The 13,546-nt window shown below is 42.9% G+C and overlaps 1 protein-coding gene across 1 annotated transcript; it reads right to left on the reverse strand.

Annotated features, from left to right (window-relative positions):
- Positions 8,651–10,756, reverse strand: LOC109717729 (CEN-like protein 2). Its single transcript, XM_020243617.1, has 4 exons — positions 10,290–10,756; positions 10,138–10,199; positions 9,459–9,499; positions 8,651–9,207 (listed from the first exon to the last, which is right to left on the reverse strand). Exons 1-4 carry the CDS (start codon positions 10,488–10,490, stop codon positions 8,990–8,992), a joined length of 522 nt encoding a protein of 173 aa, XP_020099206.1. The 5' UTR covers positions 10,491–10,756; the 3' UTR covers positions 8,651–8,989.

Here is a 13,546-nt window from a genome sequence, read left to right on the forward strand (position 1 = left end):
GGGGGTTGAGCTCCAAGCTCCCTCAAGCAAACTCCTCTTCTTCTTCTCCTCCTTCTTCTTCTTCTCTCTCTAGAAGGTGTAGGGAGAGGGTGTGAGGAGAGAAATGAGAAGGGAAGAGGGTGGTGTGGCCATATAAGCCATCTAGAGTAACAAAATCCCAAGAGGCCCCTCAAAAACCCAACATTGCATCAGCCCGGTCTGGGCATTTTTGGCCCAGAGGGACCGGTCTCTCCCCAGCAGGGACCGGTCTCTCGCTGCGAACCCGAAAAACCAACGTTCGGGAACCGGTCTCTCCCTGCGCGGGACCGGTCTCTCTCTGCGAAGGCGCGCTCGGGGACCGGTCTCGCCCGCCAGGGACCGGTTGCCTCAGGGCTGCCGCAACACTGTTCACTGGGGGACCGGTCTCTCCTGCCAGGGACCGGTCCCCGAGAGTAAAAACTCTCAGGACTTGTCCAGAATTCCAGTTTTCGAACTTTTTAGGTCGGAAAACATTCTACAACCCACCAAGTGCGAAAAAGCTCGAAATACATCCAAACACTCGAACCTCGCAATTTGCAAAGGCCCAGTGTGTTACACTCTCGATCCCTCCGGCTGACGCGGTGATGATGTGCGCCCAGCCGACATCGCTGGTGGTAACCCCGCAAGCTGTCTCGGGGTAGATGGTGCTGATGCCGCCGTCGGCGCAGACAACGTCCATGTCGGGCACTCCCGGATAAGATGTCCCGGTAGGCCACACTTGGAACACTTGCCATCGCGCTGCGAGCAAGTCGACACCTTGTGCTCACCGCCACAAATAACACATCGAGGTGGTCTCCAAATCCTCGCCTGCTGTCGGGGGTACCGAGGGGGTTTCTTAGTATTTGGCCGGCCCCCGGCACCGCCCGCCGTTCTCTTCTTGCCCTTGTCTTTCGACTCGGCAATAGCTTCTCGCTCCTCGCGTACGTGGGCGCTACCGTGCTCCGCCCACAAGGCTCTATCAAAGACCTCCGCAAAGGTCGACAGCTTTAAGATCTGCACCTTTTCATAAATCCGGGGTTGAAGTCCTCGCTAGAACCAATCCGCCCGGTCCCAATCATCACGAACAACATCGGGAACACAGTCGATGATGTGAGAGAATTCTTGCTCATACTCCCCCACCGATCGATCACCTTGTCTTAACTTGTGAAACTTTTCTTGTAGCTTCCGCTTCACCGTGTCGGGGAAGTAGTTCGCGAACACCACTCTCTTGAACTCTTCCCACAGCATAAGCGGAAGATCGATAGGTCGATCCCGCCTCACTCGCTTCCACCACACCATCGCCGCCTTCCCTAGACAATGGGTGGCGAGGTACACTTTATCCTTCTCCGAGGTATTAAGGTCCTCGAATAGGGTCTCCATCGAGTCGATCCACGACTCCACAACCGCCGGCTCCACCAAACCGCCCTTGAAGGTAGGTGGGTCGAACTTTTTGAACTGAATGAGAGCCGCCAACGTGCGCTTTAGCTCCGCCTCTACCGTTGCGCTATCGGGGTTTGAGGTTCCCGATCCGGCCGGCACTAGCGTGACTGGCGCAGCCGCTGCTACCGCCGCTCCCTCGACTGCCCTCGGCACCTCCGTAGGGGGCACAGGTGGCTCCACGCCCACTTGGGCCGCCGCCGACTGTTGACGCTCCAAGGCCTCCTGGAGCCGTTGAATCTGCTCCCCTTGGCGTTGAACAGACTCCGCTTGCTGCCGCACTACGCCAATAAGCGCGGCCATTTGTTCCCTAAGCTCTCCGTCGCCACTTGCTCCAGATTGCTCGGGCACCGCATTCGTTTCCTCCGGCATCGACCTTGTCTGCGATCGACGTCGAGGTGCCATTGCTTCCTGAAAAGAAGCAACTCGCATTAGTCACTTGAACAACATTACTTGACCATACCCAATTAGGCGAAAGCAACATGCACATTCATCCTTGCCTCAAGCGTCATGTCGTCGGCCGCCCGACACAACACTAGAACTAGAGGATAAACGAAATTTAAACTTAGCCTCTAATCAAATTAGAGACGTCCCAACTTAACCCAACCATATGCTTTCGCTAACTTTGATCCCACGTCACTCACGTTTCCTAGATCCTTAAGGCCTTCCAATCCTAAGGGTCCCTAGATCCATTCCTATTCTTTCACTCTTGGCTCTGATATCACGATATCTGTCACGCCCCGGGACGGATACAAATTTGGCCCGACCCGAGCACGTCAAACAGACGCCGAACGGACAGAATTTTTCCTATCCGCCCAAGGCTCATCACATGTACATTTTCATCAATAGAAAAAAGCACTAGCGGAAACATGCACAAACGGCTTACACAAGGGTAAGCAATAGCCACGAGTGAGAGAAAAAGGAAACTAAACATTCACTTGTACTATGATTCATTTTTGATTATATACACTGCATTCATCTTGTACATTTTCAAATTTCTTACATTTTATTTCATCATTTCTTTCTTACATCACATTTACCTCAAAATACACATTACATTCTTTCCTTTACATTATTTCTCATCAAGTACAAAGATGATCATAGGGTACTTTACTACAAAATGAAACCCAACTTTGGTGGCCTCTGATTAAGGCGCGATACCTTTACCTCGGTCGCTCGCCGGCTCGCTCAGTCCCGGCTCTGTGGAAATAGTGGGGTGAGAACTACAACAAAGTTCCCAGTGGGTTCGGCCTCAACATCACCGACTTTCCCACTAGGACTAACTCAGGCATAATAGAAAGAATAAGCTGCATATAGTAACCAATCTATACATGATGCTAATATGCCTGAAACAAAATCAGAAAAGTAAATGCTCCAATCATTAATAATGCCAGATTACTGCAAATTTTTATCATTTTCACTTTACTCTTTTTCTTTGTTGCTTTGTTCTTTGCATTTCGTTCTTGCTCTTTTTCTTTACACTTCGTTCTGTTACTCTTTGTGTCTTTAATCTCAAGGCCTAAACCTGGGGGTATCGGCATATTGATTGCTCACATTAAGTCCATCATCGCCATAACTCACCCGCTTTAGGGCCGCTTCGGGTTACTCCAACCCGTTGATGGCAAATCCGGCCAGCGCACTGCCCGAGGGGGCGGACCGCGCCTCGAGCAGGAACCATAGCAATATGATCAGTATCCTGTAACTCAACAGGATTTATAAGTTCATCTTGGAACTTATTACACTAGCTCCTAGTGTTTTCATCACTCTTTGTTTGCCACTCTAGAAATCATTATTCTTTAGGCCATTCATTACTCTTGCTAATCTCTAGCATTAACCTTGCTCCACCATCTCTCACCCTCGGCCCTACTCCACTCTCATGCTCTCTTCTCTCATACTCAACACCCCATTCTTCTCAACTATTTCAAACACTCGCACCATTCTCATCCCATCCTTCTACCATTCACTTCTGCCCTCCTTTCACCCACACCTCACTCACTCTCACGTGTACTCTCACCTCTTACTTTTCCGCATCCCTCGCTTCACCTCTTCTGTCCATCTACTTCTTCTCGCCCACCTCTCGCGCGCTCTCACTCTCTCCTCACTCGCCATCACCCCACACGTTTTGACGTTCACATATTCTCCAATATCATCACTATATCAAGTTGTACTCACAAAATCAGCATCATTACATTTCCATTCCCCTTACCGTTAACCCTAAATGCATGCAACATTATATACACATGCTCAAATGAAATGACACATTAGCATAAGAGGAATTCAACAAGTTTGAAGAAGCACCACCCATCGTAGGCTTTCAAAAGTGCTCCGATGATTTTCCTTGGGATTTTAGACGCTTCGTTCCTATACCAGCGGCAAGAACTAAAGCCTATTAGGTCATTTTTACTATCTTTATTTGGCTTCGTAACGCTAATCGAGAGCACCAACGCGTCCCGAAATGCCCTCCAATTAGATTTCTAGAGCGATCAATTGTAGTTAGAAATTCCTATGAGCAAAAGCCCCAATTTGGGTGCCCTAGCTCCATAGCATCATCAAACCTAGGGTTTGATCTCAAAGAGAAGCAAAAGTAGCTTCAATATACTCTAAAAAGTCCATTAGAACCATCTTTAGACAAATCAAAACCCTATTTAGGGTTTCACCATGAGAGGTGATGAGGCTCACCTCAAGCTTCACCATTTCTAGGATCTTGATCTCATAAGAAGCAAAAGAAAGCTTCAAAACTCATCAAACATTTCATTAAAACCCATTTCTAGGTCATTCAAAACTCATTCTAGGGTTTTACTATACTAGGGATCAAAGCTTACCTCAAAGTTTTCCCTAAGTTGCTCCAAGGAGGAAGAAGAAGGGGTAGGCTCACTACTTGATCTTCTTCTTCACCTTCTTTTCCTTCTTTTCCTTCCTTTCTTTCTTTCTTCTTCTTCTCCTTTGCCTTCTAGAGAGAGAGAGGGAGAGAAGAGAGTGTGAGAGGGTGAGGAAATGAGAGAAAATCTCATTAGCCCCCATAACATAACCATTGGGTTGCAAAATTGCAGCCAAGCCCCTCAACTTTCACTCTTTCACACAGCCTGGACTGGGCTGTTCGCGCAGGCGAGGACCGGTCTCTCATTTAGGGACCGGTTCCCGAAGGCTCTCCCCGCGCAGCTAGAGCTGCTGCGCGCAGGGCAACCGGTCTCTCTTTGGGGGACCGGTCTCTCGGGGACCGGTCTCTCAGGTAGGGACCGGTTCCCGAGAGCTGGTTTCTCAGGACTTAGCCGATTTTTCGGCTGTCTCACTTCATACGCGTTTGGGGACTGGTCTCTCCCACCAGGGACCGGTCCCCGAGAGTTGAAAACCTGCAGAATGCAGATTTCACAATTTTAGCTCTCGAAAACCTCCCGTAACTCACTTTTGATCATTTTAACAACTTCGGACTTTCTGAAGTGTACCATCCCCGCACTTTGGTCAATTTGACTAAAGTTCGATATTTATTTTTCGAATTTTCGGTATATTATAAGGATGCTTCCAATCCAACCTAAAAGAGGGTTCTATACTCATCAATTTAACCCCAAAGGTTACAAATCAAAAATCCCCAAATAAAATCCTAGTTTTCTCAAAACTAGATTTTCTTCCAAAACCCAAGCAAAACCACAATCGAAAGGAGTAGAAAGGTTACTAACCTTTTTTCCAAGCTCCAAACCAAGCTAGATGGTGCTGAGGTTGGAGATCTTTCCTCAAACAAGCTCCAATTCTCAACTCTAAAGCTTCTTCAAAGTGGAAAGCCAACACCATACAAAGAGAAGCAAAAAGGAGAGATCAATCTATGAAATCTCAAGAAAAAGAGAGAGAAAATCAAGAGAGGGAAAAGAGGAGATGCTTACCTCTCTTCTTCTCAAGCTACAGCACAAAGAACCCCTCATGAGGGTGTGCGATTATTTATAGAGTTGTAACAATCCCAAAAGACCCCTAAAAAATATACAGTCTGCGAACTGCACTGCGTACCAGTACGCGGGCTAGAGTACCAATACCCCGCAACCGAACGGGCAAACCCGAGCCTCTGTCAAGCGGGCAGCGCGCAGTGTACCGGTACCCGCGTGATGCAGTACCGGTACCAGGCTCCAGTACCGTTACTCAGACGACGCAGTATCGGTACTCTACCTCGCAGTGATCAAACCCGAGAGCATCCTTCTCGGTTGCGCGACGGGGTTCCGGTACCCCTCTCTGATACATGTACCCTGTCACGCCCCGAGCCCGATTCTTTTTGGCCGGTTCGAGAGCATCAAACAGACGCCGAACGGACAGAGCTTTCCCTGTCCGCCCAAGGCTCAACACTAGTATCAATAGAGTACAATTTGCATAAGCGGAAGCATACACAATGGCATGCACGAGGGCAAGCAATAGCCAAGGTGAAAGAATTAACCATTCAGTATACAAGTAATATGACTAAATTTAAATCACATACATGTATCCAACTATAATCAAGTTCCGTCACATTCTTGCATCATTTCTTTTTACATCTCATTTCTCCCAAAATATAACTTTTGACATTTAAAGTAAATATTCTTTACATCATTCATTAAAGCAAATTCATAATACTAAAATCATCAAATACAAAAGATGATAGTAAAGGGTGTGCAACTACATAATGAAATCCATCTCGGGCGGTCTCTACCTAGGGCGCGATGCCCTTACCGCGATCATCTGCCGGCTCGCTCGGTCCCGGCTCTGTGGAAATAGTGGGGTGAGAACTAACTACAACAAAGTTCCCAGTGGGTTCGGCAACCAACCACGCCGACTATCCCACTAGGTCTAATCAGGCATAATAGAAGAAAGAATAGATAATAACCAACTAACAAATGCAGCTAATATGCCTGAACAATAAATAAAACTATGCTCAATAGAATGCTCATGATGAATGAAAGATTAACTTTTCATTACCCAATCTCATGGCTAGCCCGTAGGTTTCGCCCTCACAAACTCACCAACCCAAATCCCTATTGTCGGGGAGATAACCGCTACAACCCGACGGCACCGCCCTCTGGGGAGATAACCGCTACGACCCAGTGATGACAACTCCGGAGCACATCGCCCGAGGGGGAGCTACCGCCCTCGAGCAAGGACTATTAGGTGAGTACGATCAATCCTTAACTTTAAGGATTTTAAGTTCAATCCATTCCTTGACTTCAAGGAGAACCATGTGCATATGACCCTTAATTCTAAGGTGTTTATGTCATAATGTCACTGCTTGTTCTTATTCTTTGTCAATGATGCCACACTTATTTTCTAAGTCCTCTAGCCTCATCAATGTCACTTGCTAAATCTATGTCAACATGTCACATTTGTTTACTAACCCTTCTAGGTTCTTGTCCCTTGTCATGCATATATAGGGTTACCAATTCTCATTCATTTACTACTATTTCTCAAGCATTAGAACTCATATCATACAAGGAAAATTTACAATTAACCCTACTATGCAACATGCTTAATATAAATACATATGCTCAAATATGACGCTTTAGACATAAAGGGATTTCCGATGTCCTTGGAATGCACCACCCACCTTAGATGGTCACAAGGATGCTACGGTGAATTTCTTGGAATTTTTGAAGCCCTAGTCCGCGTGCTGCGGCTATCTGTACGGAAAATGACGTTTTTGTTAATAACTTTGTGTACACTCGTCGGATTGTCGAACCGAGCGTTCCAACGCGTTTAAAATACCCTCAATTAGGTTTCTACATGATCAAAATAGATCAAAACCCAACTTGAGCAAAACCCCTCTTTGGGATGCCCTAACATGTTATTTTTGCATTTCTCCGAGATTGATCTCATTCCTAAGCAAAAGATAGCTTAGATTCACATGGGAAGCTCTCTAATAAGGTTTCTAAGCTTTTAGAACCATCCCTAGGGCATCTACTTTGAGCCCTAGTGATCCACCATGAGAGGGGTCTAAGAAATTCATGTTTTTCATGGAGTCATGGTCCTTAGAGGATTTCTTCACTTGTAGAGAGATCAAAACCCAAAAATCTAAGGTCTAAACCCAAACCCTAAACTCATTTTTGCATAAGGACTCACCTTTGCCCAAGCTCCACCAAAGCCTACTTGTTAGAGAGCTTCTAGGACCACCAAAGCCACCAAAATCCACTTCTCCAAGCTCTTCTCCACCTTCTCCAAGCTCTAGGGCTTGCTTTCTAGAGAGAGAAAGAGAGGAAAATGAGAGAGAGGGTGAAATGGGTGTTGGCTGTGAGGGGAAGGGGTATTGGGCTATTAACATGTGGTAACATTTGCCAAAAAACCCTCCCAATTTTTATTTTTTGCAGCAGACCTCGTTTTGCTGTCGGGCCCAAAGTGTACCGGTACATTTTTTCGTGTCACCGGTTACACGACTACGCATAGGCAAACCCGAGAGCAGATCTGTCAGTTTCGCCCAAAGTGTACCGGTACACTTTTTCGTGTCACCGGTTTCAGCATGTGTAACCGGTGACAGGTCGCTTGCTGTACCGGTACACATCGCTCCAGACCTGATTTTGGTTCCGTTTTAATTCTATTTTGCGCCGATCGACGCCAAAACCCTTCTAATACTTCTAGAACTCATTTTTAACCCTCCCAACAGTGTTGGTAGGTTAATTGAAACTCGCCCAATTAATCCATTCGCGCACTTTAGTCAGTTTGCCTAAAGTTCGTCATTTTCTATCTAGGTTTCAATACGTTACATACCCAGTACCCCAAAATCTTTAGCTTGGAGGTTTTGGTGCTAAGTATCCACTCTCACTCCTCAAAACGCGAGTAATAGATCAGAACACAATTTATGACCCTCAAAAATACCAGAAATAGCTCGAAATACTATTCTAACACTAAAATCTTGTAATTTGCTAAAGTTCAGTGTACTACGTCTTACGTCCTATCTAGCGGTGGCTTGTTACTTCAATTCTTTATCAAATCCGAAATTGTGGATTGCGGGGCACCATTTAAGAGGGTTTTGGTTGTAATATATCCAAATTGGCCTCAATGTCTTTTTTTTTCTTTTTTTTTTTAGCATTTTTTTTCCATTTGTCTACAGCCGTAACCCAAAGCGGGGACGTGTTCACATGGTTCATAAACATTTCTTCGGACAAAAAGATGCGAAAAAGTCCTTTATATCTGATGCATGCATACTTATTATTATTCCTGTTTGTCACATCACACTGGGGCACGCATTATGATTTAATTAATATCATGTGCACACATAAGAGAAAAGCCAAATCAGAACATATAGATCAGATATCATATCACACAAAGGACTACATCCACATGGGTCATGCCGAAACCAATGGCCACGCATGTACCCTGTTCAATGTCCTCCACTCGACAGGTGCGACACCCCCAATTACGACGCACTAGTACTACAGACATTGCACCCTGTCAGATTAAACTCCATACACCTTGCTCAACTTATTAATTAACTAGATAGACATTAGTTGATCTTAATTATTCTAGCAACTCCCATGCATTAATTGGTAAACTAAGAACTCCCAGGCAGAATCTGGTTGTGGAGGTGAGATCGAAGGGTAGTGATCACTGTCGATCAGCGCCTGCGAGCGGCAGTCTCCCGCTGGGCATTGAAGTAGACGGCAGCAACGGGGAGGCCGAGGTCGTTCTCGCTGGCAAAGCGGCGGGTGGAGAAGCCGTCGCGGGACGGCGGGGCGACCACCGACTGGCGTCGCTTCTGCTGGAAGAGCACAAAGACAAAGCGGTGAATGCCGATGTTCGGACGCGGGCTCTCGTAGCCCACCACCTCCCTCCCTGCATGCGGCCATGCCACACAGGCCCAAGTTAATTAGCAAGATTTTACGCACACACACCACAGGAAAAAAAAAAGAACAAAAAAAAAAAAGGCGCTTTAAGATGGTGTTATTATTAGATCAATTCTTATTATTGATGAATCTGATCTGTAGTAAAGATAAAAATAGCTTTGATATAATAACATTGTTCATATAACACCATTCAAATACATTAATTATTAATGTATATTAAGAGAGGAGATAGGGTCCCACCAAACGAAGCATCCGTTGTGCCAGGAATGTCGGTCACGATCCTGCGTATAAGAGTAATTAAAATATGAGAAATGTCAAATGTCAGTTTTCTTTATAACAGTGTTACCATAGAAGCATTTTTAAGCATTTTTTATAATTTATTAAGCTCTCCTTATGTAGAAATAGAATTGTGTGGTTTATATCTTTTGCCTGTTTAGTGTGATTGGCCCTTTTCTTTTTGTTCGAAAATTTAAGAACAACCAACAAACCGAATCCTATATACAAGTGCCCTTATAATATTAGCAGATTAGAATGTAGACAAAAAGTTCGATAGCTTTCAGCTGTTTACATATAAGTAGTCAAATGAGCTTTCCTTAGTCTTGAACTACAAGCTCCTATTAAAGCTTTATTTATTTAGTTGTACCTTTAGAAAGAAGATATTCTGGGGAGCAAAATGGAAAATCTACTAGAGTAGCACTACATAAAACGGCCACATTTAATTGCCCTCCGTCTAGCTAGCTAGCTATAATGACAATTTGCATGGCACACATATACGCATGCATTCGTGCACAATAAAACGCATACCCAAGCGCGCGTACGTTTTGTGTGCGCGCCTTATGCGTAAGTATTAGTTAGATTATTTCCACTACGTATATCTCTATATATTTGAGAAGACTACATTCAGGTTTTCAGAACTTACCAATGGAGGTGTTCCCTTAGGTACGGATCACTTGGGCCCGGAACATCAGGATCTGTCATTACCTGTACATGTACATATTCTTTGAGCTACTGTAAAACCTGAAAAGTTGAGCTATAATATGAGCTACTAGCTAGTGCTGAAATATGTTATACCAATGTGAAAAAATTCCTGAGATCACCCCCTTGGACCTCAACCCTAGGTTTGGGTGCGACGGCAGAAGGGTAGAACTCGTGTCCATTGCACACCGTCTTGTTGCAATTGTAGGTCACATACATCTTGACCGTCGGGCTGAATGAGTCTATTACCTCTCCAATCACTCTCCCAACGGTAAGAGGATCCGACGGTTTCGCCATTCCTAAGCCGAAGCTTTCGAGGTGCTAAGTTATGGATGCGCTGCTAGTGAGGGAGCGCAGAAGCTAGCTTGTTGGTGAGAGCGGTAAGTAGATGGCCCTATTTATAGTATCATGCGAGCATTTCTTTCCACCTCAAAGAGAATGTACAAGCATGAGAAGATGACATTATTAAAAATATTATATACGGAGGAAAAGACTAAGGAATATGCCATGCAAGCTTAGCTGTCCTAATAGCAATCAAGACAAGTGTTAGATATTAGTGTTAGCTAAACTTACAACTACTTTTTAGAGGGCCCTTTTTATCTATTTGAGTTTGTGTTTCTTGTTGAAAGGAGCATGATTCCTAAGTGATAGGATGGCCGCTTTGCTTTAAACTTTTATTTTTTAGACACATTGGAAAAAGAAAGAAAGAGAATTTTTGCTAGAAGTCGTGTCCAATGAGCGTTTTATCTTACAAACTTGCGATCCATGTTAGTGCATCTAGACTTATGACAGAGGATAGAGATAACGGCCTATTAAGATAAATTATTCGCAGCAACTCCCATTAAAGTTTCTTATGCTCTTCAATTACTTTTCCATATATATAGGTATGATTTAACTAATTATTTAGGACCCTTAAAAGAACTGCTTTTGCATAAAGAAGTACTACTCTAAGCAGCATTCTTCAGAATCTTTTACTCTATTTAGAAGTAGGAACAAGTTATAGAAGCTCCCATTAATTCAGTTGGGGCATTCTAGAGCTTTTTCGATTAGAGCAAAAACGGAGAGAAGCCCTAGGCTGGTGCAGTTTGAACCTTCCCAAACAGCAATGGGGGATTAAAGATGGTTATATTCACTTGGTGAGTTGGGGGGAATAAAGCGGAGATTAGCCTCCACTCTCTTAAAAAAGCCATAGCCAAAAGGTTCTTGTTAGGTGTACACTGGAAGATTCCCAAAAATATTGTTGATAAATTAACATTCTGTAGTTATACCTTTTTTCTTAATAGCTGAATTTTTTTTATACTTTTAGCTCTGATGTAAAAATTATTAATATTTATTTATTAATAATATTTAAATATTTACTCACTTTAGTGTTACTTAAGTTATGCTAAATAAGTGACAATAATACCGGTACACTTGACGACGAACATTAATATATATGGCACAAAAGAATTAATTGGTCTACAAATAGCTATAGCGAGAGACATTCATAAGCAATGACTTTACTTTCAATTAAAATTTTAATTGAATTGCCTAATGTCTGGTGTAGGAACAAGAGAGAGAATAAGGGAAGAAAGGATCCTATTCCCAACCTTGTTTCCTAACAAAAGGAAAAAAAAAAAAAAAAAAAAAAAAAAAAAAAAAAAAAAAAAAAAAATCAATTCTAGTTTCCTATTAAGAGGGCAAATTGTTTTTTCACCATTTCGCATGAAACAACAATTCCTCTCTATATCTATTCTCAAAAAAAAAAAAAAAAAAAAAAACAATCCTCTCTATATTCCTCTACTAATTAATATATATTATATTAATATATTATATATTAATTTATTTACTAATTAACTTAGTAAATTATTAACTGTTGATTTAATATTGCTCTAATAAAAATATTAGTTAACTATTTAAGCAATAAATTTATTATTTTAATTAATTGAGTAATTAAAAAATTAATTATTTAGTGTGTTTATGCAATAACATATTTACACTGATGAGCAATTAGCATTTTGACTAATCTATTTATTTTTAATTAACTAATTAACTAATTAATTTATTCAATTAATTTATTAATTGATTAAATTATTTATGGTTATCTAATAGTATTCATGAATGATTAATTAATTAGATTATTTAATTATATAATAATTAATCATCTCCTTATATCTCTCCTTAACAAAAGTTATTCCCTTTTATTCAAATCTAGCTATAAAAATACTATTTTTTCATTTTCAAAAATAATCCTATTCTTATCGAAAGACAAAATTAGTCTAGTTTCTATTTGTCTCAAGAATTGTATTTATAATAAGAATAACTAATTAAGAACAACCTTTTATTCGAACCAAACAATACTTTAGTAGACACCCAAAAGCTAGCTATTAGTAGCTACGGCCCACCTGCACAAATTGATTTGTATGGATGGGGGTGTTTGGCCTAGCTTTTAAAAAGTATTTTTGGGTTGAAAAATGATTTTCGGCTCAATAGAGCGTTTGGCAATCTCATTTTTAAAATCTGATTCTATTTGTCAGAATCAGAAATGTCACGTCCCGAATTCCTCGTTTTCCTAGGCACACTAACAGACCCGCCGTATACATAGGAATTTTTTCTGTATACGAAGCGAAGCTGTTCATGTACCTGTAATCATACAACACTACAACCAGTAGTATAGAACTGCTAGAAAGGAATAAACCATAATTAAAAACAGAAGTTCACTATACATGCATAGTATCCGGCCAGGTACAAAAAATTACTCGCACCAGCGAGTTGTAATATCTATATGTACAAGAACTCCAACAAGACCGATACTACCTGAAGTGGGTGCGTCTCTAGCTCAGCAACAACCCGGAAAGGATCTAACTCGCGACTTCCTTTCCGCGGTTTGTCTCCGCCACAGCAGCAGCCGACGAAGAAGGCTCTGCGAAAAGAGGGATAACAACTGGGCGTGAGAACTACTGCAAAAACAAATAGTCCTCAATGGGTACCGCCCTCAAACTTATCAGCTCACCCACCAAGTCTACGGATATATGCTCAAAAGATAGTAAGGGAACTGGAAACAATCTACAGCTACATGCTGCTATACTATCATGATCCGACACTGCTATCTGTAGAATAAGGCAAGTTCTGGCCCAATCTCACTAGGGACTGTAAACATACCGGTCCCAGGGACTGTGAGCACACCGGTCCCGCCTGTCGAAGCTATACAGCTTCCTCCACGCTAACCAGTCCGTGGAGAGCAAGTCCAACCAGGACACAACGACACCAACGCAAACGCACAAAGCCCGACTCCGGAGTAGCACTCGTGGGCGCTACCTAACCGAGTATGCAAGTGTGTCTCTGCCGAGCTCAATCAGGCTCTCACAGACTAA

The sequence above is a fragment of the Ananas comosus genome, linkage group 1 (assembly GCF_001540865.1).
Source record: "Ananas comosus cultivar F153 linkage group 1, ASM154086v1, whole genome shotgun sequence".
In the NCBI taxonomy this organism is placed as follows: domain Eukaryota; kingdom Viridiplantae; phylum Streptophyta; class Magnoliopsida; order Poales; family Bromeliaceae; genus Ananas; species Ananas comosus.